Below are 24,510 nucleotides of genomic sequence, written 5' to 3'. Positions count from 1 at the left end.
GGAATTAGGTGTGTACCAATGTCTGGGGAACACAAGGTGAGGCTCAGCTGTGCTGGGCACCATGGTTGAATATCCTGTCGACTGTTACCGTCTAGGCTCGCACAATGAGGCGGCCACCTGGCTGAGGTACTCTAGGGTGGTCAATATCGATAGAATATCCCTTTGGGGGATCGGGGGGGGAGGGGGGAAATCAGGGAGATGACAGCAAAACAAAGACAGACTAAGTAGGTTTCAGACTGAGATAGCTCACCTTTTTGAGGAGTTTGTTCATCGTAAACTGGACCAAGGCCAGTTGCAGTTCACTGCCTGCTCCTCGCAGATAGTATGATCGATGACCAGAGATGTGCGAGAGTCGTCTAGCAAAAAGCAAAAGCAGATAGATTTAGCTTAACGTTTAAAAACATTTATTTTTAACCAACCTTTGAAGGTGTGATCTAACGGAGGAATTTAAGGTGATATTTGATAGGGTAAGTACAAAGAAACTATTCCTCTGTTCGGGGGTGTCCAGGGTAAAGTGGGGGGGGGGGGGGGGTGGTGGGCAGAACCTTTAACTTAGAGCTAGGCTGTTCAGGGGTGATGTCAGGAAGCACTTCTTCACACGAAGGGTAATGGAAAACTGGAACTCTCTCCTCCAACAAGCTGTTGAGGCTGGGGGGCGGGGGGGGGGGGGTAAGAGGGGGGGTTCAATTGAAAATTTTAAGACTGAGATGATAGAGTTTTGTTGGGTAGGAGTATTAAGGGTTACAGAAGAACGGCAGATGAATGGAGTTAAGATAGAGATCAGCCATGTTCTAACTAAATGGCTAAGCAGGCTTGAAGGGGCTGAATGGCCTCCTCCTGTTCCTGTGGAGCTACACGAAAGCTGCAGATGGCACAAATGCTCCCACCAGCGATACACATCCAAGGTGGTCCCAGGTTTGTTCGCAGGGTATTGCTGAATTCAGCTGCAAAGGCACTCGAGGTGCACACAGCTGGCCATAGCCCAAGCCAAAAAATAAACAAAGCCGCCCTCCTGACATCTATTGACCACCCCGCGGGGTTCTGTGCACATCTGGTGATGACTGACTAGAATTGGCTGTGATGGCCTCCACAGGCGAATAGCCTGACAGTCAGTGCATGAAGAGTGGCAACTCGGGGACAGGTAAGGGTGAAGTGTCAGCAGACACATGGTGCCCATGGAATCAGTCTCCAGCACCTTTAGGAAAAGGCAATAACACTGAGGCACGATAGGAGGAGGAGACAGTGCCACCTTGTGACTGCCTCTAGTTAGACCCAAGACGCCTTTGCACTAAAGTGCAGCAAACTTATTAGCTGTTGCATTAGGAAACTGCTCCGAGGCTTTTCCTTTTGGTCTGAAGAGCAAGAGATTCGTGTAAAAAAAAAATGTCACTGAAACACCTCGACCCCTGTGGAAAACCGCAACCCGGCCTCTGAACGAGCTGCTATTACAACACTTTAAATTGTGTGTCATTGTCAACTGCAGACAGATGGTGAGGAGTGGGAACGAGGGACAGAGCTGTCAGTGAGACTGGTAGAAGCGTCAACAATGCATGCGAGTGAGCCGCAGGGGTTCCATTTCATTCTCCTCTCTGTTTGACAATCGATGGGAAGACAGCAAGAGGAGTTCAAACAATACAATGCCTACGAGAGACACTCATTACCAGAAAAGCACTTACTAGCAGGCACTGTTCATGTTAGAACAGGCAGTGGTGCCCACATGTAATTTGACTTTGAGATTAAAATGTTATGCCCAGAACACAAACAGGACTAGGGGGTCACAGTCTCAGAATAAGGGGTTGGCATTTTAGGACTGAGACGAGGAGAAATTTCTTCACTCAGAGGGTTGTGAATCTTGGGAACTCTCTACTCCAGAGGGCTGTGGATGCTCAGTCGTTGGGTATATTCAAGACGGAGATTGATAGATTTTTGGGTACTAAGGATATTCAAAGATTTGGAGATAGTGCAGGAAGGTGCAGTTGAAGTAGATCAGCCATGATCTTACTGAATGGCGTAGCAGGCTCGAGGAGCAAACTGCCCAACTCCCGCTCCTATTTCTTATGTTCTTATTAGGGTTAGTAGTGCGGGTTAAATTAGACAGGGTTCCAGCATGCCGCAATCCGATCCACATCCACATTTGACACACTGGGACTTGCCAGCCGGAATGGCTGGATGACAATCAATAGGAGTCCTGGCTGAATCCATTCTCCTCCCTTGGGATGTACTTCCTGGTGTCTTAGGCCAATATTTAACCTTCAGTTCTACATCACTAAAACATATTATCTAGACATTATCACACTGCTGTCTGTGGGAGCTTGCTGTGCACAAATTGGCTGCCCTGTTTCCTACATTACAACAGTGACTTTGCTTCAAAGAGACAAATACACCTCATTCTTTGCTCGGTTTGCCCTTCTCTAACCTCCAGCCAAGGGATTTCAGGTGAGGGCAGGATCAGGCCTATCTATGATGCGTTTCATAGATGATGCCATTTGGAACTTGACTATCTGCAGGCATACATGGAGAATGAGCAGCGTGACTACCACCTGAAAAATTATGCCCTCGCGCAAAGTAAGATCCCACCTGGGGTGGGGGGGCATGCGAAGAAGGGAGATAATTAGGAAAATAATGGAAGTCTTTCATTGCGGAGTTGGTGAGTCCGGCAGCTTTCTATTGTGCCCTCCTAACACTGGAATTGATGAGTTACACCCACTTCAAACACTTGCGCTGAGGTCTAATTAAATTCATAGGTTGCTTGTGTGTGATTAGTGACTGAATCTCCAGGGAGGCTGCAAGATATTTAAATGACAAGCATTTAGGATGCATTAAACAGCTGGAGACTAATTGCTTCATTTGTCTAGCAATGCCTGAGTGGGTGTTTTTTTGAAAAAAATCAGCCTTCAAAGACTAAAACCTCTGCAAGGGCTGGACTCCTTTAAAGAGAGATAACCTTGGATGCATATTAGGTAAAAACTGTGACATAACTTCATAAGTCCATTTCAACTGAAAAGCAAGAAAGATTTTCATTTACATAGCCCTTTGTTACTCTGTCAGCACATCTGAAAGCAATGAATCCCATTTCAAATGGAGTGCCTGTTATGTTGTCAAATGAACTAGCCAGCTGGCATCAACAATAACACAATTAAAGGAGAACTACATTTGCACAGAACACTGTTCAAAAGAAATTCAGCGTACATTAAAGGAATAGTTTTTTTGGTCAACATTCAACATTAGTGAAGAAATCTTGTATGTAAATAGCTGCCTGCAACAATGCAGTCGTGGGCTTTAGCCAGAAGGTGCCAATGTGAAGTGAGGTTCTGAAGTCTCCTAACTTCGTGGCAGCTGTGGCTCAGCCAGTTGTGCTCTTGCCTCTGAATCCAAAAGGTTGTGGGTTCACGTCCCATACTTGAGCACAAAACTCACTTTATTGCAGTACTGAGGGAGTGCTGCACTGTCGGAGATGCCATCTTTCGGACCAGACGTTAAACCAAGGCCCCATCATGCCTTCTCAGGTGGATGTAAAAGATCCCACGGCACTATTTTGAAAAAGAGCAGGGGGAGTTCTCACCATTTTCCTGGCCAATATTTATTGGTCAATCAACATCACAAAACCATCTGGTCATTATCACATTGCTGATTGTGCTGTGCACAAATTGTCTGCCGCATTTCCTACATTACAACAGTAGCTACACTTTAAAAGTACTCCACTGGCTGTAAAGCACTTTGGGGCATCCTGTGGTCATAAAAGGCACTATATAAATGCAAGCCTTTTTTCCTTTTAACTTGCACCATCTAGTACATTAAAATAAGTCTTACATTCATCAACTGACCCTGGGCAAGACCGGAGGCAACTTACTGGGGAAAATGTCTTGCATCCACCACACTCCAAACTTTCCTATAGATACAAAACAATGACCGTAAAATGCAACTGTAGTGCAGCATGAAATCTTCAGGCAATTACAGCTGACCCTCTGATGGGCCTTAGCAAGGTTATTAGTAGCTCTGATTGCCATGGTGTGCCTTTGCAGTGGCCCGAAAGGCACAGGGCAGGTTGGCAGTTAAATATAAGAACCGTGCTCTGGAGTGCTTGTGAGCAATGCTACAGGAGATTGGTTAATCAAAGGGTCAATATCTTGTTCATCAAAGTGAATGCCAGTTCCCCAAGGGTTTCATTGGCCTTTGTCTTGCCTGATGCAAAACAGACCTGTACAAACCAAGGTCCAGAAACATGCTGGAGAAGAACGGCAGGGTCACCGACATCTCGAAAGAGAAACAACTAACGTTTCACAACTGCTACTTTTACTGCCATCGTTCTTGGTTTAATCTTTTAAATCCCAGCCAGGTCTCCATTCAGATCTCAGTTGGTAATATGTAAGTTTGATGTCAAAATATCATACAAAAGAGGACAATGAGAGTTTGGAATCAACGGCAACTTAAAACCCAATTTCAGGATTCAGGAATCAAACGGGATAGAACTCCAGTGGATCAGGGATCAGATCTCTTCCAATTTTACCATTTGGAATTTCAATGGGGCAATCTCATTTACTTCCAATGTGTAAAATCCCAATGGATTAACCGCCTTTCCATTCATTCCCATTGTGTAAAATCCCAAGTAACTGCATATCAATTATTGTCCCGTCTTTAATATTCAGTCAATCCACTGAAAATTTCACCTAAAGAAAGAAAGTTTCGATGTGTCCACTGACTGATTTGAACACATCTCATCTTACCGCTGTCTAATTATGTCCAAGTCTTCACCAATTTGCAAGTGGCCCTTGGGTTTAAAGCCAAACACTAGAAGATAAAGAAGAAAAGGGTCAGCAGACTTGTGAGCTTTCAGACACAAATTAAAACCAAAGGCTTTTACAGCACTGGCTGACCTCCCCAGCATTTTGGATTTCAGTCCCTTTAAGGCTACCACTTAAATACACTTTGTGGACATCTGGGTACTTGTACTGCTTGTAAACTGTTGAGAATCAATAACATTTTTAGAAATTTCAGGCTCGAGGTCAGAAGCACCAAGAATAAAGAGAACAAAATAGCTTGAAATTCTCATCCATGCCCGTGTTACCTCTAGACTTGACTATTCCAACACACTCCTAGTCGGCCTCCCAAGTGCTACCCTCCGTAAACTTGAAGTCATTCAAAATTCTATTGTCCGGTTCCTAACTCGCACCGAGTCCCGTTCACCTATCACTCCCACTGACCAACATTGGCTGCTAGTTAAGCAACATCTCTATTTAAAATTTTTCATCTGTTTACAAATCCTCCAGGGCCTCACCGCTCAATATCTCTCTAATCTCTTCCAGCCCCACAACCCTCTGATATCTCTCCAGTTCTGGCCTCTTGAGCATCCCCGATTTCAAAAGCTCCACCATTCTCGGCTGCCTAAGCCCTAAGCACTGGAATTCCCTCCCCAAACCTCTCCAGCTTCTTTTAACATGCTCTTTAAAACCTACCTCTTTGACCAAGCTTTTGGTCACCTGTCCCAATATCTCCTGATGTGGCTTGTGCAAAGCACCTTGGGACATTTTACTACACTAAAGGTGATAAGTAAATGCACGCTGTTGTTATTACAAACATACAAATTAGGAGCAGGAGGAGGCCACTCGGCCCCTTGAGCCTGCTTCACTGTTCAATAAGATCATGGCTGATCTGATTGTAACCTCAACTCCACATTCCCACCTACCCCCAATAACCTTTGACCCCCTTGCTTATCAAGAATCTATCTACTTCTGCCTTAAAAATATTCAAAGACTCTGCTTCCACTGCCTTTCGAGGAAGAGAATTCCAAAGACTCACGACGCTCAGAGAGAAAAAAATTCTCCTCATCTCTGTCTTAAATGGGCGACCCCTTATTTTTAAACAGTGACCCCTAGTTCTAAATTCTCCCACAAGAGGAAACATCCTTTCCACACCCTGTCCAGACCCCTCAGAATTTTACGTGTTTCAATCAAATCACCTCGAACTCTTCTAAACTCCAGCGGATACAAGCCTAGCCTGTCCAACCTTTCTTTATAAGACAACCCGCCCATCCCAGGTATTAGTCTAGTAAACCTTCTCTGAACTGCTTCCAGCCATTTACATTCTTCCTTAAATAAGGAGACCAATACTGTACACAGTACTCCAGATGTGGTCTCACCCAGGCTCGGTATAGCTGAAGCATAACCTCCCTACTTTTGTATTCAATATCCCTCGCAATAGATGATAACATTCTATTAGCTTTCCTAATTACTTGTTGTACCTAGGACACCCAGATCCCTCTGCATCTCAGAGCTGTGCAATCTCTCACCATTTAGATAATATACTTCTTTTTTATTCTTCTTGCCAAAATAGACAATTTTGCATTTTCCCACATTATACTCCATTTGCCAGACTCTTGCCCACTCACTTAACCTATCTATATCCCTTTATAGCCTCCTTATGTCCTCTTCACAACTTACTTTCCTAACTATTTTTGTGTCATCAGCAAATTTAGCAACTTTACCTTCGGTCCCTTCATCTAAATCATTTATATAAATTGTAAAATGTTGAGGCTCCAGCACTCATTACATATTTGTTGTGTAGATTCTGTATACTGTGACTATTGCTAACTAAGGATTCTCACCTGGTTTATCACCAACTGTTTCAACCACATGAGCCTGACTTTCATCACCTATGGGCTACAAAGAAAAAGAGAACAGTTAAACCAATGTGAACTAGACCAGGGGCTGATGATAATTGGGATGGATTTAGTGTGTCGCCCAAGAGACAAAGTGGGCTTCCTGTGGTTTGGCGAAGGAGTGTTGGACTGGATCAGAGGGATCAATGTCAAATGCTGAAGTCAATTTCAAGTAATTGCAGTCTCCCAATAATATGTTCATGACAGGATTTGGTACCTGTGGAAATCTCAGACGGGAGGAATGGGGCAAGGTCACTCGCACCCATGTGCCTGTTGTGCAAAAGAGTGTCCTTTGCAGGACTTATATCCCAGAATACGCCACCATCCCAACTGATAGGGAACGCAGGGCAGTGGGTGGCCTTTGTTTGCAGTCCCAACCTTGGTAATCAGACAGAACAGAATCAAAGGGGTTTAATGATACTAATTGCAAGTTTACAGAGGAAAAGAGGCATGCAGGGTGAGAACTCCTAAGGCGGCAAGAATACAAGAGGGCCATACCTAACGACAGGGCAGAGATCGTTCACCACCATAGATGCTCGTGGATTAAACCAAGAGAGCGAGACACAAACATAGAGTCAGAGATGGAGAAAAGGGAGGGAGAGAGAAGACGGAGAAAATCAATAACAACTTGCATTTATATAGCACCTTAAATGTAGCAAAATGTTTCAAGGCGCTTAACAAGACCGATGCCAATGAAAACATTTTTGACACTGAGCCACATAAGCAGATATTAGGACATGTGACCAAAAGCTTGATCAAAGAGGGAGGTGTTAAGGAGTGGCTTAAAGGAGGAGAGAGAAGTGGAGAGATTTAGGTAGGGAATTCCAGAGCTTAAGACCCAGGCAGCTGAAGGCACAGCCGCCAATGGTGGAACGATTAAAACTGGGGGATGCTTAAAATTAAAATAAAATCACAGATTTGAGATAGAGGGAAAAAAAAGAGAAAATGATAGAAATAAGGGGGGAAAGAGAGAGGAGAAAAGAGAGAGGAAAAAAAAAGAGACCGGGAGAGGAAAAAAAAGAGAGACCGGGAGAGGAAAAAAAAGAGAGACCGGGAGAGGAAAAAAAAAGAGAACGGGAGAGGAAAAAAAAAGAGAACGGGAGAGAAAAAAAAAAGAGAACGGGAGAGAAAAAAAAAAGAGAACGGGAGAGAAAAAAAAAAGAGAACGGGAGAGGAAAAGAAAGAGAGAACGGGAGAGGAAAAGAAAGCGAGAACGGGAGAGGAAAAGAAAGCGAGAACGGGAGAGGAAAAAAATAAATGGGAGAGGAAAAAAAGAGAACAGGAGGGGAAAAAAAAACGGGAGAGGAAAAAAAAAAGAGAACGCGAGAGGAAAAAAAAAAGAGAACGGGAGGGGGAGAAAAAAGAGAACGGGAGAGGAAAAAAAAAAGAGAACGGGAGAGGGAAAAAAAAAGAGAACGGGAGAGGGAAAAAAAAAGAGAACGGGAGAGGGAAAAAAAAAGAGAACGGGAGAGGAAAAAAAAAAGAGAACGGGAGAGGGAAAAAAAAAGAGAACGGGAGAGGGAAAAAAAAAGAGAACGGGAGAGGGAAAAAAAAAAGAGAACGGGAGAGGAAAAGAAAGAGAGAACGGGAGAGGAAAAGAAAGAGAGAACGGGAGAGGAAAAGAAAGCGAGAACGGGAGAGGAAAAGAAAGCGAGAACGGGAGAGGAAAAAAATAAACGGGAGGGGAAAAAAAAACGGGAGAGGAAAAAAAAAAGAGAACGTGAGAGGAAAAAAAAAAGAGAACGGGAGAGGGAAAAAAAAAGAGAACGGGAGAGGGAAAAAAAAAGAGAACGGGAGAGGGAAAAAAAAAGAGAACGGGAGAGGGAAAAAAAAAAGAGAACGGGAGAGGGAAAAAAAAAAGAGAACGGGAGAGGGAAAATAAAAAGAGAACGGGAGAGGGAAAATAAAAAGAGAACGGGAGAGGAAAAAAAGAGAACGGGAGAGGAAAAAAAGAGAACGGGAGAGGAAAAAAAGAGAACGGGAGAGGAAAAAAAGAGAACGGGAGAGGAACAAAAAAAGAGAACGGGAGAGGAACAAAAAAAGAGAACGGGAGAGGAACAAAAAAAGAGAACGGGAGAGGAACAAAAAAAGAGAACGGGAGAGGAACAAAAAAAGAGAACGGGAGAGGAACAAAAAAAGAGAACGGGAGAGGAACAAAAAAAGAGAACGGGAGAGGAACAAAAAAAGAGAACGGGAGAGGAACAAAAAAAGAGAACGGGAGAGGAACAAAAAAAGAGAACGGGAGAGGAACAAAAAAAGAGAACGGGAGAGGAACAAAAAAAGAGAACGGGAGAGGAACAAAAAAAGAGAACGGGAGAGGAACAAAAAAAGAGAACGGGAGAGGAACAAAAAAAGAGAACGGGAGAGGAACAAAAAAAGAGAACGGGAGAGGAACAAAAAAAGAGAACGGGAGAGGAACAAAAAAAGAGAACGGGAGAGGAACAAAAAAAGAGAACGGGAGAGGAACAAAAAAAGAGAACGGGAGAGGAACAAAAAAAGAGAACGGGAGAGGAACAAAAAAAGAGAACGGGAGAGGAACAAAAAAAGAGAACGGGAGAGGAACAAAAAAAGAGAACGGGAGAGGAACAAAAAAAGAGAACGGGAGAGGAACAAAAAAAGAGAACGGGAGAGGAACAAAAAAAGAGAACGGGAGAGGAACAAAAAAAGAGAACGGGAGAGGAAAAAAAGAGAACGGGAGAGGAAAAAAAGAGAACGGGAGAGGAAAAAAAAGAGAGACCGGGAGAGGAAAAAAAAAGAGAACGGGAGAGGAAAAAAAAAGAGAACGGGAGAGAAAAAAAAAGAGAACGGGAGAGAAAAAAAAAGAGAACGGGAGAGAAAAAAAAAGAGAACGGGAGAGAAAAAAAAAAGAGAACGGGAGAGAAAAAAAAAAGAGAACGGGAGAGGAAAAGAAAGAGAGAACGGGAGAGGAAAAGAAAGCGAGAACGGGAGAGGAAAAGAAAGCGAGAACGGGAGAGGAAAAAAATAAATGGGAGAGGAAAAAAAGAGAACAGGAGGGGAAAAAAAAACGGGAGAGGAAAAAAAAAAGAGAACGCGAGAGGAAAAAAAAAAGAGAACGGGAGGGGGAGAAAAAAGAGAACGGGAGAGGAAAAAAAAAAGAGAACGGGAGAGGAAAAAAAGAGAACGGGAGAGGAAAAAAAGAGAACGGGAGAGGAAAAAAAGAGAACGGGAGAGGAAAAAAAGAGAACGGGAGAGGAAAAAAAGAGAACGGGAGAGGAAAAAAAGAGAACGGGAGAGGAAAAAAAGAGAACGGGAGAGGAAAAAAAGAGAACGGGAGAGGAACAAAAAAAGAGAACGGGAGAGGAACAAAAAAAGAGAACGGGAGAGGAACAAAAAAAGAGAACGGGAGAGGAAAAAAGAGAACGGGAGAGGAAAAAAGAGAACGGGAGAGGAAAAAAGAGAACGGGAGAGGAAAAAAGAGAACGGGAGAGGAAAAAAGAGAACGGGAGAGGAAAAAAGAGAACGGGAGAGGAAAAAAGAGAACGGGAGAGGAAAAAAGAGAACGGGAGAGGAAAAAAGAGAACGGGAGAGGAAAAAAGAGAACGGGAGAGGAAAAAAAGAGAACGGGAGAGGAAAAAAAGAGAACGGGAGAGGAAAAAAAGAGAACGGGAGAGGAAAAAAAGAGAACGGGAGAGGAAAAAAAGAGAACGGGAGAGGAACAAAAAAAGAGAACGGGAGAGGAAAAAAAGAGAACGGGAGAGGAACAAAAAAAGAGAACGGGAGAGGAAAAAAGAGAACGGGAGAGGAAAAAAGAGAACGGGAGAGGAAAAAAGAGAACGGGAGAGGAAAAAAGAGAACGGGAGAGGAAAAAAGAGAACGGGAGAGGAAAAAAGAGAACGGGAGAGGAAAAAAGAGAACGGGAGAGGAAAAAAGAGAACGGGAGAGGAAAAAAGAGAACGGGAGAGGAAAAAAGAGAACGGGAGAGGAAAAAAGAGAACGGGAGAGGAAAAAAGAGAACGGGAGAGGAAAAAAGAGAACGGGAGAGGAAAAAAGAGAACGGGAGAGGAAAAAAGAGAACGGGAGAGGAAAAAAGAGAACGGGAGAGGAAAAAAGAGAACGGGAGAGGAAAAAAGAGAACGGGGGAACAGAGGAGACAGAGAAGTGACAGAAAAAAGAAAGAGAGAGACACACACGATACAAAATAATTTTTACCACACTTGGATGAGTCCAGTTGGGTAGCTTCAAGGCTTTCAGGTAGAAGTATTCATCCAGCTGGCTCTCTTGATGATATAGTGCATTTAATTCCAGCCGAATTTCCTTCCCTCGGTTTCGCAGCCTCGAGAAATCAGGATGCTGTTTTCAATATTTAAAAAATTACAGCTCTAAAAACCATCTTTTGTTTTCAGGCCATCTCAATCATCTTATTAATTCTCTCGACAAATCACTGACTTTTATTTTTCAAATTCGCTTTGCAAAATGAACGACCATCACTGAGTTGTATTGAGTGCACAGTACAGAGACACAATAAGAAAAATTACATTTAACCCAATACACTGTAATGGCGTGCAATACTTTTCTTGTACAATACTTTTAAAGCATTCCCTTAATGTCTGCCAAGGCTCAGTGGGCAACACTCTTGCCTCTGAGTCAAAAGGTTCTGGGCTCAAGTCCCACCCCAGAACCTTGAGCACAAAAGTCTAAGCTGACACTTTCAGTGTGGTACTGAGGGAGTGCTGCACTGTCAGAGAAGCTGTCTTTTGGATGAGACGTTAAAGTGAGACCTCGTCTGCCATCTCAGGTGGATGTCAAAGATTCTCCTCGGTGTCCTGGCCAATATTTACCCCTCAACCAACATCACTGGAAGAGATTATCTGATCGTTATCACTTTGTTGCTTGCTTACTTGCGCAAATTGCCTGCTGTGTTTCCGACATTATAAGAGGGAATATACTTCAAAGGCTGCGTTTGCTGACAACGCTACCACTAGGTGGTGCTGCAAAAACGTCACAGTCAGCGACTTCAGGCAGCTGCCAGGACTAAAGATGGCGCTGCTCAAATAATCACACAAAGGTAACCTAAGCTAAACACATGGCAGCACACAATGGCGGGAGGGCAAGAGTGAGCGAGCGAGTGGAGCGGGACAGTGAACAGGGGGGGAGGGGGTGCGGGCTGGGGACGGGCGGAGCGGAGCAGGCCAGGACGGGGTGGGAGTGGAGCGGCCGGAGAGCGCAGTGAAGGGGGGGGAGTGGAGCGGCTGGTGACAGCGGCAAGGGGGGGAGCGGAGCGGCTGAGGAGAGAGCGGCGAGGTGGGGAGCGGAGCGGATAGAGAGAGCGGCGAGGTGGGGAGCAGAGCAGCTGTGCACAGAGCGGCGAGGAGCGTGAGCGGAGCGGCTGGGGAGAGAGCGGCGAGGTGGGGAGTGGAGCGGCTGGGGAGAGAGCGGCGAGGTGGGGAGCGGAGCGGCTGGGGAGAGAGCGGCGAGGAGGGGGAGCGGAGCCGCTGAGGACAGCGGCGAGGGAGGGATTGGAGCGACCGGGGAGAGAGCGGCAAGGGAGGGAGCGGAGCGGCCGGGGAGAGAGCGGCGAGGGGGGGAGCAGAGCGGCTGGGGAGAGAGCGGCGAGGGGGGGAGCGGAGCGGCCGAGGAGAGAGTGGCGAAGGGGGGGGCGGTGCGGCCGGGGAGAGAGCGGCGAGGGGGGAAGCGGAGCGGCTGGAGAGAGCGGCGAGGGGGGGAGCGGAGCGGCTGGAGAGAGAGCGGCGAGGGGGGGGCGGTGCGGCCGGGGAGAGAGCGGTGAGGGGTAGAGCAGTGCGGCCAGGGAGAGAGCGGAGAGGGGGGAAGCAGAGCGGCGAGGAGGGGACCGGAGCGGCTGGGGAGAGAGTGGCGAGGTGGGGAGCAGAGCGGCTCAGGAGAGCGGTGAGGGAGAGGAGCGGAGCGGCCGGGGAGAGAGTGACAAGGGAGGGAGCAGAGCAGCTGAGGAGAGCGCGGCGAGGGAGGGCGCGGAGCGGCTGGGGAGAGCAGCGAGGGAGGGAGCGGAGCGGCCGGGGAGAGAGCGGCGAGGGAGGGAGCGGAGCAGCTGGGGAGAGAGCGGCGAGGGAGGGAGCGGAGTGGCTGGGGAGAGCGCGGCGAGGGAGGGAGCGGAGCGGCTGGGGAGAGAGCGGTGAGGGGGGTAGCGGAGCGGCTGGGGAGAGAGCGGCGAGGGAGGGAGCGGAGCAGCTGGGGATAGAGCGGCGAGGGAGGGAGCGGAGCGGCTGGGGAGAGAGCGGCGAGGGAGGGAGCGGCGAGGGGGGGAGCGGAGCAGCTGGGGAGAGAGCGGTGAGGGAGGGAGCGGAGCGGCTGGGGAGAGAGCGGCGAGGGGGGGAGCGGAACGGCTGGGGAGAGAGCGGCGAGGGAGGGAGCGGAGCAGCTGGGGAGAGAGCGGCGAGGGAGTCAGCGGAGCGGCTGGGGAGAGAGCGGCGAGGAGGGTGGCGGAGCGGCTGGGGAGAGAGCGGCGAGGGAGGGTTCGGAGCGGCCAGGGAGAACATCGAGGGGGGGAGGGGAGCGAAGCCACCAGAGAGCAGCGAGGGTTCGGGGGTTGGGGGGGGGGGAGCGGAGCTTGACGCGTGGGTGAATACCCGTTAGCATTGCATTGCTGTACACGTAAAGCACATGTGCAGAGGCCGACCAGGCGCGTTGCCCGAAGTTGCACACGTCACGCGATGACATCATTGGCGCATGCGCTAACCAGTCCTGGCAAGTACGCAGCACACGCGCAGAGAGCAGGAGCCCATCTGCACATGTGCGCACCTTGGTGCAGCCTGATGACATCAGTGGCGGCTGCATTGTCAGGAATCACTTTGTACTTCAAAAATATTTTATTAGATGTGAAGCATTTGGGACGTCCTGAGGTTATGAACGGTGCTATATAAATACATTTTTTTCCCTAAATCTTTCCACCACAGGTGACAGACCTGTCCACATCAATAGTTCACTCCAGTGTCACCCAGCACAAAATACTGGCCGGCTTTCCCACCTCTGTTCTCACCAATTCACTATTTTCCAAACGTTAAAGTGAGTAAATATACCGGACTGATAGAAACAGACAGACAGAAAACTCTGGCTACTTGCTCCTGCCACTGCCCAATACGGAGTGGGGAAAAAATCTCTTATTTGTTCAGTTGATATTTTCCCCTCAAGATTTCGTACATCCGGTGATGCATTTTACTGAAATCCCAGTGACACTGTTTAATCCAAGCTTCAGCTGGAGTATTGTGTCCAACTCTGGGCATCACGCTTTAGGAAAAATGTCAAGACCCTGGAGAGGATGTTGAGGAGATTTACTAGAATGGTATCAAGGATGAGGGGATTAAGTTACGTGGAGAGACTGGGAAAACTGGGACTGTTCTCCTTACAGCAGAGGAGGTTGAGGGGAGATTTAATAGAGGTGTTCAAAATCATGGGGAGTGTTGATAGACTAAATAAGAAGAAACTGTTTCCACTGGCAGGAGGATCAGTAACCTGAGGACACAGATTTAAGGTAACTTGCAAAAGGGCCAGGTGGTGAGATAAGATTTTGCTTTTTACACAGTGAGTTATGATGATCTGGAATGTGCGCCGGAAAGGGCCGTTGGAGCACATTCACTGGTAACTTTCCAAAGAGAATTGGATAAATACTAGAAGGGTAGAAATTTGCAGGGTAATGGGGAATGAGCAGGGGAGCTAGCACAGGTATGATGGGCGAAATGGGCTCCTTCTATGCTGCAAGACTCTGAATTCTAATGGAAACACAACACTACCACAGAACAGAGCACCTCCTGTTCATTTCCATTAATGTACACTGATTCTCTGAATTTCTTCAAGGAAAAGCTATCTGTTTCTGGCTAGGACGGAGATCACATAGATCATAGACCCTTACAGCACAGAAGGAGGTCATTCCGCCCATTGTGTCTATGCTGGCTCTTTGAAAGAGCTATCTAATCAGTCCATTACTAATACTATATTTTCTGCAGCCCTGCACTTTTTTCCTCTTCAAGTATATCCAATTCCCTCTCATGTATATCCAAGCCTCTTTGTACAAAACAAAGGCACTGCATAGTATTTATGAGGACCAGTGTGATCTGTGTTAATTGTATATCAATTGGGTGTCAATTGTATTCAGCTGGTGGGTATTAATTGGTGCTTATTTATAAATACATATATATATATATATTTAGGCTGAAAGAGGGGTTTTTTCCTTGTTGGAAGTGCACAGTATGGAATGTATTTCTGTAAATAAACACTTGTAAAGTGACTAAAGACTAAGCTCCAGTGTTCTGTCCGTCACCACCTGGCTTTCAGTGTTTTCACATCCTGGACTAGCTTTGGTGTTGGAGAGGAATTACCCGGATTATTCTTCTCCCCCAATTTGACCTGGGTTTTTCGCCTCTCCCAGGAAATCAAGTGGTTTTGAGTGGGGGTGAAGAGTGATGAACAAGGTATTACAACAGTATGGGACAAGCTGGATGGAGCAGACGGTCTTTTCCTATATTTGTAGGTAGACAATCATTATGCCCCCACCCAGAGGATGTACTTACTGATTGAAGAGCTTCTTTATTGTGCTTGTCCTGCAAGAAAAATAAACCAACCGATTTGAGATGTTTCACTTGGGTTAAAAGAGAAGTAAAAAGTGAAGAATATTTACTTTGATAACATTTCCCCTCTGTTTGAGTTTCTTCACCTCCCACACAGCACTCTGAGAAACATAAATGTTCAGCCAGTTTCCTGCCTTTTCCCCTCCAGTCCACCCAGCGTCTGAGACACACAGAAATCCATCACTGGTCTTCAAACTGAATTACTAAGAAAGAGACGCAGTAAAGTTTCAGTTTATCCGATAGGAGCACACATTCTCAATTGGTAGCACTCTGGCCTCTGATTCAGAAAGTCATGGGTTCAAGCCCCGTTCCAGAGATTTAGCCACAAAATCTACACTGACACTCCTGTGTGCCCACTCAGGTGGATAGAAAAGATCATATCACACTATTTCAAAGAAGAGCAGGGGAATTCTCCCCAGTTTCCTGGTCAATATTTATCTCAACCAAAATCACAGAAACAGATGGTTATTATCACATTGCTGGTTGTGGGAGCTTGCTGTGCACAAATTGATTGCCACATTTCCTACGTTACAGGGCGGCACAGTGGTGCAGTGGTTAGCACCGCAGCTTCACAGCTCCAGCGACCCGGGTTCAATTCCGGGTACTGCCTGTGCGGAGTTTGCAAGTTCTCCCTGTGACTGCGTGGGTTTCCGCCGGGTGCCCCGGTTTCCTCCCGCAGCCAATGACTTGCAGGTTGATAGGTAAATTGGCCATTATAAATTGCCCCTAGTATAGGTAGGTGGTAGGGGAATATAGGGAAGATGGGGATGTGGTAGGAATATGGGATTAGTGTAGGATTAGTATAACTGGGTGGTTGATGGTCGGCACAGACTCGGTGGGCCGAAGGGCCTGTTTCAGTGCTGTATCTCTAAATAAAATAAATAAAAATAAAAACAGTGACTACACTTCAAACATGCTTCATTAGCTGTAAATGTCAGCTGTGGCTCAGTTGGTTGGACTCTCGCCCTCTCCAGGACTCGAGTGCAAAAAACAAGGCTGACGCTCCAGTACTGAGGGAATGCTGCACTGCTGGAGGTGCCGTCTTTTGGATGAGACGTTTGCCCCGCCTGCCCCCTCAGATGGATATAAAAGGTCCCATGGCACTATTCTTTGAAAAGAAGCAGGGGAATTATCCCCAGTGTCCTGGCCAATATTTATCCCTCAATTGCCATCGCAGAAAAACAGATTATCTGGTCATTATCACATCGTTGTTTGGTGAGCTTGTGTGCAAATTGCTTGCCGCGTTTCCTACATTACAACAGTGACGACACTTCAAAAATACTTCATTGGCTGTAAACGCTTTGAGACATCCGGTGGTCGTGAAAGGCTCTCAATAAATACAAGTCTTTTTCACATGGGGGCAGACACCAATTATTCATGGCTTCCCATTAAACTCCAGCCATACTGTGTGTACAAACAGTTAAAATTCTATACCAGCTTCTCTATTTTATATATATATATATAAATAAAATACAGATATGCATATTACTGCTTAAACTTGAGCTCATCTAAGCTCTGTTGCCTATTTCCCAACTCACACCAAGTCCCATTCATCCATTACCTCTGTGCTCGCTGACCCAGACTGGCTCCTGGTCTGACAATACTTCAATTTTAAATTTCCCTCCTTGTTTTCAAATCCCTTCACTCCATGTCTCTGTAACCTCCTCCAGCCCTACAACCCTCCAAGATCTCTGTGCTCTTCCATATCTGATCTCTTGCTGATCCCTGATTTTCATCGCTCCTCCATTGGCGGCTGTTCATTTAGCTGCCTCAGCCCCAAGCTCTAAGGAATTCCCTCCCTAAATCGCCCCTCTACCCCCTTTCCTCCTTTAAGACACCCCTTAAAACCTACTTATATAAAAGCAAAATACTGCGGATGCTGGAAATCTGAAATAAAAACAAGAAATGCTGGAACCATTCAGCAGGTCTGGCAGCATCTGTGGAAAGAGAAGCAGAGTTAACATTTCGGGTCAGTGACCCTTCTTCGGACCGAAATGTTAACTCTGATTCTCTCTCCACAGATGCTGCCAGACCTGCTGAGTGGTTCCAGCATTTCTTGTTTTTATTCCTTAAAACCTACTTCTTTGGCCAAGCTTTTAGTCATCTGTCCTAATATCTCCTTTGTGGCTCAGTGTCAAATTTGGTCTGATAACACTCCCGTGAAGCACCTTGGGCCATTTTACATTAAAGGAGCTATATAAATGCAAGTTGTTGTTGTATGCTTAGCAAGGGGAATCAGCCTTAAAGAGAAGGAGCAGGAGAGAGATGGGCACTTGAAGGAAATAAACTTATAGGGCTACAAGGATCAAGCGGGGGAGTGGTACTGCCTGGATTGCTCTGCTGCAGAGCTGGCATGGACTTGATGGGCTGAATGGCCTCCTTCTGTGCTGTAAATGGCTCTATGAACTCACTGGGCCAAATGGATTGCTCTTGTGCTTGACCTTTGTTCAGGTTCCTATGGTAAGCAGATGGAGTGATGCTTGAGGAGGTTAAGAATAGCTAAAGAAGCCAGGGTTTTGCTGACCTTCATAATTTATTCAAACTTCACGTGATTGTATCAGTGTACATCACTGAGCTAAGTTAGCCCCTAGACACCGATACAAAGTAGGGCAACATTCAGTTCATCACCTCCAATGGCCCCCAATACCACTGACGACTGACCTTGAGTCACCACTTCTTCACCCTGGGTTACACAGCTCAAAAACTTCTCTCCATACGAAAAAAACAAAGCTGGGTTCAAGTGGACATGCTATGAAAATATTAAAGACTGACCATTACACTTTAGTATAACCTGCAGTACGTTTAAAAAAAAGGATTTTCATTTCTAGCTCTGTTGAAAGGTCACTGACCTGCTTCTCTCTCCACAGATGCTGCCAGATCTGCTGAGTATTTCCAGCACTTTTTGTTTTTATTTACTTGCATTTCTAATGCCTTTCTTGACCACAGGACATCCCAAAGCCCTTTATAGCCAATGAAATACTTTTCAAGCGTAGTCACTGCTGTAATGTAGGAAACGTGGCAGCCAATTTGCACACAGCAAGATCCCACAGACAGCAGTGACCAGATAATCTTTTTTTTGCAATGCCTATTGAGGGATTAATATTGGCCAGGACATCGGGAATAACTCGCCTGCTCTTCTTCAAAAAAGTGCGATGGAATCTTTCACATCCACCTGACAGAACAGATGGGGCCTCGGTTTAAGGTCTTACCCGAAAGACTGCATATCCGACAGTGCGGCACTCCTTCAGTCCTGCACTGGAGTGTCAGCCTTGATATTTTTGCTCAAGTCCCGGAGTGGGACTTGAACTCACATAATAGAACATGTCTCCCATGCCAAATACAGTCATATGGTTACTTCAAATTTTGGGAGTTTCTTTTCTTACTCACCAGGAGGGCTTTAACTGAATCACTGATTCTTCTTTTCTCATTCTCCAACTTCTCTATTTCCTCCTTTGCTTTCATCATTTGTTTCCATGTGAACACCTGATACGGATAAGTTGGAAACAGTAAACAAGGCAGAATCATTGATTTTTCAAAGTGCCCCAAGCAATATTTCAAAGAAGGAAAAAGCTTTGCTGAAAAAAATTACATTCCATGTTGTATTTCATGCAAGGCTGACTATCCCACCTTCCATATTAAAAATCTTTATTCTTTGCTTCCTGTCAATATTTTCCATTATACATTCCTATGTCAATATCTACAATGGAAACTATCTATATGTAAAAGTGTCACACTGTACAGGCACCATTGGCCAGAGGTATGCAGCCACGGTTCAGTGGTAAGACTCTAACCTCAAAGTCAGAAGGTTGTGGGTTGAAGCATAAAATCTAGGCTAAATACTCCACTCCAGTACTTCAAAAGTAATACATTGGCTATGGAACACTTTGGGACATCCTGAGGTCCTAAAAGGAGCTATGGAAATGCAAGACTTACTTCTTTACAGCGTGACATGTTTACTTGGACAGTTTCATTACAAATATGATCACAGGACTATATAATAGAAAGAAGGGCTGAATATAGCTTTATTATGGGAACTGAATTATGTCTGTTCACCTTGGTCCAGTTATCGTCAGTTGCCAACCCCATTTCACCTGGAAACTACATTTGGTTTTGACTCCCCGTGTGCAATGCAAGTGTTCAAACCCATTTTTTTGAAAATCTTACAACTGCATAGCTTTATGTCAGCTTTTTCCCCATTAGAGCATCTTGTGACTTGTCTGCACAGCTCCCAACATTTCAATGCCTCCCTTATGTCTTGATGACCAGAGCACACTATACAGTTTGATCATTCTGATCACAATTCCTTCAAGCTCATCAATGATTCATACAACACAGGAGGCCATTCAGTCTAATGTGTCTGTGCTGGTTCTTTGAAGGAGCTATCCAATTAGTTCAACCCCACCTTCACCCCCCTCTTTCCCAAAAGCTCTGCAAATATTTCCTTTTTATGTATACATCCAATTCCCTTTTTGACAGTGCATTGCAAATTATATTCTATTCTTTTGGCTATTGTAGTTCAACATTCTATTAACTATATTGGCTGCTGCTCAGCATTTGTTGGACACGTTGAGTGTAACAGCTCATACTCCTGTATCTTTCAACTTCTTCCGTAGCTATTTCAACATCTTTCATTGAATACATGTGTTGGCTATTTACTTATACTTCCAACATGCATGGCTGTATAATGATCTGCATGAAATTTCATTTGCCATTTCTGCTGCTTCATCCCATTCCACTTGCCACTCCTAGTTTAGTATTAGTTGCAAATTTACACAGACTGTGAGCCCAAGTGAACAATAAATGCAAATATTATAGCTGAACAATGACCATCTAGGCAAGGTGCTCTTGGAATCACACCCAAGCAAGTCAAGAGAAAAAGTGTCATCATTTGAGTCTCAGGAAGCATGCACCAGTTTTTAGGGGGAAGGGAGTGTGACCTGGACCATAACAAAAACAACAAGGGCCTTTAATATAATGAAAAGTCCCAAAAACTTTACAGAAATATTATGGACAAAATTTGACACCAAAACACCTAAGGAGCTTCTTAAAACGAGGAGGGAGAACTTGAGAGGCAAAGAGATACAGGGAGGGAATTCCAGAGCTGAGGATCTAGGCAGCTGAAGGCATGCTCACCAATGCTGGAGCAATTAAAATTGGGAATGCTCAATAGGTCAAAATTTGCAGAGTGCAGATGGGGTTGTAAAGCTGAAGGAGATTACAGAGATAGGGAGGGGTGAGGCCATGAAGGGATTTGAAAGCAAGCATGAGAATTTAAAAAAAAACTTTAAACTAAAAAGAAATCGAGGCATTGTTTAACCAGGTGCCAACGGAGGTCAGCAACCAAAAGGGTAATGGGTGAATGGGACATAGTGCAAGTAAGGACACAGACAGCAAGCTTTTAGATGACCTCAGGTTTACAGAGGGTAGAATGCAGGAAGTCAGCCAGGAGAATATTAGAATACTCAGATCTAGAGGTAAGAAAGACATGGATGAGGGTTTCAGCAGATGAGTTGAAGCAAGGTTAAAGATAGGCAATTTTTAAAAATTCATTTGTGGGATGTGGACATTGCTAGCTAAGCCAGCATTTATTGCCCATCCCTAATTCTCCTGAACTGAATAGCTTGCTAGGCCATTTCAGAGGACAGTTTAAGAGTCAACCACATTGCTGTGGGTCTAGAGTCATATGTAGGCCAGACCAGGTAAGGGCAGCAGATTTCCTTCGCTAAAGGATATTAGTAAACCAGATGGATTTTTACAACAATTGACAATAACTTCATGGTCACCATTGGACTAGTTTTTTAATTCCAGATTTATTAATTGAATTCAAATTTCACCATCTGCCAAGATGAGATTCAAACCCGTGCCCCCGGAGCATTAATAATAAATAGAGCATTAGCCTGGGCACTAGGATCTGTTCTGGGACCTCTGCTCTTTGTGATTTTTATAAATGACTTGGATGAGGAAGTGGAAGGCTGGGTTAGCAAGTTTGCTGATGACATGAAGGTTGCTGGAGTTGTGGATAGTGTGGAAGGCTGTTGTAGGTTGCAACGGGACATTGACAGGATGCAGAGCTAGGCTGAGAAGTGGCAGATGGAGTTCAACCTGGAAAAGTGTGAAGTGATTCATTTTGGAAGGTCGAATTTGAATGCGGAATACAGGCTTAAAGACAGGATTCTTGGTAGTGTGGAGGAACAGAGGGATCTTGGGGTCCATGTCCATAGATCGCTCAAAGTTGCCACCCAAGTTGATAGGGTTGTTAAGAAGGCGTATGGTGTGTTGGCTTTCATTAACAGGGGGATTGAGTTTAAGAGCTGCGAGGCTATGCTGCAGCTCTATAAGGCCCTGGTTCGACCACACTTGGAATATTGTGTTCAGTTCTGGTCGCCTCATTATAGGAAGGATGTGGAAGCTTTAGAGAGGGTGCAGAGGATATTTACCAGGATGCTGCCTGGACTGGAGGGCATGTCCTACGAAGAAAGATTGAGGGAGCTAGGGCTTTTCTCATTGGAGCAAAGAAGGATGAGAGGTGACTTGATAGAGGGGTACAAGATGATGAGAGGCATAGAAAGAGTGGATAGTCAGAGACTTTTTCCCAGGGTGGAAAGGACTATCATCAGGGGACATAATTTTAGGGTGATTGGAGGAAGGTTTCGGGGAGATGTCAGAGGTAGGTTCTTTACACAGAGTGGTGGGTGCATGGAATGCGCTGCCAGCGGTGGTAGTGGAAGCAGATACATTAGGGGCATTTAAGCGACTCTTGGATAGGTACATGGATGATAGTAGAATGAAGGGTAGGTAGTTACTTAGATCTTAGAGTAGGTTAAAGATTCGGCACAACATCGTGGGCCGAAGGGCCTGTACTGTGCTATGTTCTATGGAAATAGGTGGTCTTAACAATGGCATGAATACAAGATCAGAAGCTCATTTCGGGAGTCCGATATGAAACCAAGATTGCAAACAGTCTAGTCCAGCCTCAGACAGTTGCCAGGGAGAGGGATGAAGTCAGTGGGTAAGGAACAGAGTTTATGGTAGGGACCAATGAATGCTTCAGCCTTCCCAATATCTAATTGAAGCGGAAAAAATTTGTTTATCCAGCACTGGATGTTGGATGAGCAGTCCGACAATTTAGAGACAATGAAGGGGCTGAGAGAGGTGGTGGTGAGGTTGAGCTGGGCGTCCAGGTGAAACCTGACACTGTGGATGATGGTGCAGAGGGGCAGCAGGCAGATGAGAAATAGGAGGGTCCAAGGATATAAGGGAGCATGAGAACAAAATTAAGTAAACCTACTATGTCTGCTACATCCTCCCTGGTCAACTCCCCCTTGCGATTCTGCACATTCTCCAGCACAGCCTGGGTGTGGCTGCAGACAAACCCCATGTCCAACTGGGGTCTGTCAGAGTACCCATCCCTCACATGCTCGTACAAACTACTCCTGCTGCAGTAACCCCGGAGAAAGGTGCGGCAGCCGGGACTCTTCAATCGGGTAACCGTCCCCCTGGGCCGGCTCCCCAGGGCTTGGAGAACAGGCATCTGAGAAAGAACCCAACCCTTCAACAGCCGCTTCCACCAGGGCGCCGCCATCTTCCCGACCTTTGACACCAGCTCGGTGACGTCGCTTCGCATCAGCCAATCAGCGGGTGGATATCACGTGATGATGGGCGCGGTAGCCGGGACGCTCATATCACGTGATAGGGAGTTTCTACCTCATGTGATAAACACACAGAGAGAGAAGCAGGGATTATCTAATCTTTAAATCCTTGAATAAAAGAGTTTCTAATTTTTTTCCTGATGTTTGCTAAACGCTGTGGTGCAAATATAATTAATAAATATTATTTAGACTAGGCCTATATTCCCTGGAGTTTAGAAGAATGAGAGGTGATCTCGGTGAAACATGTAAAATTCTTCAAAGGCTTGACCGGGGTAGATGCTGGGAGGTTGTTGCCCCCTGGCTAGGAAATCAACAACATGGGACCACAGTCTCAGGATAAGGGTTCAGCCACTAAGATGAGGATAAATTTCTTCACTCAGAATATTGTCAATCTTCAGAATTCTGTATCCCAAAGGGCTGTGGATGCTCAGTCGTTGAATATATTAAAGGCTGAGAGAGATAGAATTTTGGCGTACTAAGGAAATCAAGGGATTTGGGGGAAGTATGGAAGGTGGAGTTGAGATACAAGATCAGCTATGATCTTACTGATTGGCGGAGCAGACTTGAAGGGCCAAATGGCCAGTTCCTGCTCCAATTTCTTATGTTCTATGTAAACGTATAAAGAAAGAACTTGCATTTATATAGCACCTTTCACAACTTCAGGACTCTCCAGATGCTCTACAGCCAATGAAGTACTTTCAAAATGTAGTCACTATTGTAATGTAGGAATATTGCTAACCAACTTAGTCTCAAAGTGGAGCTATAATTCTATCTTAAGGTTACTCTTACCCCTCCTCCTCTTCCCAATGATTGTTTCCTCATCCTTCCTGGTCCTCTTCTTGTCAAAATATTAACTCTTTGGTGTCTTGTACAAGTGACCCAGGCAGTGACTGCCAGAAGGCTATTTTACCACAGCGTTATCACACCTGATCGCAATCCTGCCCTCATCTGACATCTAAATGTGTGTGCTTCCAAAAGGGGACTTTAACTTTCTTCCTTTCCCTGATGTCCACCTTGGCTCAGTGAGTAGCACTCTCTCTTCTGTGTTGGATGTTTGTGGGTTTGTGTCCCACTCCAGAGATGTGAGCACAAAATCTAGGCTGGAAAGTGCTGCTCGGTCAGAGGTGCCATCTTTTGGATGAGGTATTAAACCAAGGTCACGAAAGCCCTCTCAGGGTGGACATATAAAGAAGATCAGGGGATTTAGAAAGTTACAATGAAATTTCTTTCAGTGTTCATTCACAGGATGTGGCATCACTGACAAGACCAGCATTTATAGCCCATCCCCAATTGCCCTTAACTGAATGGCTTGCCAGGCCATTTCAGAGGGTAATTAAGAGTCAATCCCATTGCTGTGAGTCTGCAGTCGCAAATGAGCAAGACCAGTTAAGAACAGCAGGTTTCCTTCCCTAAAGGACATTAGTGAACGAGATGAATTTTCCTGACAATCTGGTAGTTTCATGGTCACCGTTACTGATACCACCTTTTAATTCCAGATTTATTGAATGATTTGAATTTAAATTTCCTATATCATTAGTCCAGGCCTCTGGATTATTAAAAACAAAATACTGCGAATGCTGGAAATCTGAAACAAAAAGCATTTCTTGTTTTTATCTCTGGATTATTAATCCAGCAACATAACCACTGT

At 45.5% G+C, this 24,510-nt stretch overlaps 1 protein-coding gene across 5 annotated transcripts in view; it reads right to left on the bottom strand.

The window, feature by feature from the left end:
* Positions 1-22,805, bottom strand: part of sars2 (seryl-tRNA synthetase 2, mitochondrial) — a 189,583-nt gene extending 166,778 nt beyond the window's left edge. For 3 of the 5 annotated variants that reach the window (XM_068018945.1, XM_068018940.1, XM_068018944.1), the window contains exons 1-8: positions 22,502-22,805; positions 18,601-18,696; positions 15,157-15,186; positions 10,826-10,966; positions 6,602-6,656; positions 4,725-4,788; positions 3,851-3,889; positions 251-356 (exon numbers count right to left, since the gene is read on the bottom strand). In XM_068018945.1, coding sequence (XP_067875046.1) covers positions 251-356; positions 3,851-3,889; positions 4,725-4,788; positions 6,602-6,656; positions 10,826-10,966; positions 15,157-15,186; positions 18,601-18,696; positions 22,502-22,795 — 825 coding nt within the window. In that variant the 5' untranslated portion in view covers positions 22,796-22,805. The remainder of the gene's footprint in view (positions 1-250; positions 357-3,850; positions 3,890-4,724; positions 4,789-6,601; positions 6,657-10,825; positions 10,967-15,156; positions 15,187-18,600; positions 18,697-22,501) is intronic. The other 2 variants (XM_068018942.1, XM_068018941.1) reach the window with 2 other exon arrangements.
* Positions 22,806-24,510: the final 1,705 nt, after the last annotated feature.

The sequence above is a fragment of the Heterodontus francisci genome, chromosome 40 (assembly GCF_036365525.1).
Source record: "Heterodontus francisci isolate sHetFra1 chromosome 40, sHetFra1.hap1, whole genome shotgun sequence".
NCBI lineage: Eukaryota > Metazoa > Chordata > Chondrichthyes > Heterodontiformes > Heterodontidae > Heterodontus > Heterodontus francisci.
The sequence above is the reverse complement of the archived record's forward strand: the minus strand, read 5'-3'. Positions and strand labels throughout refer to the sequence as shown.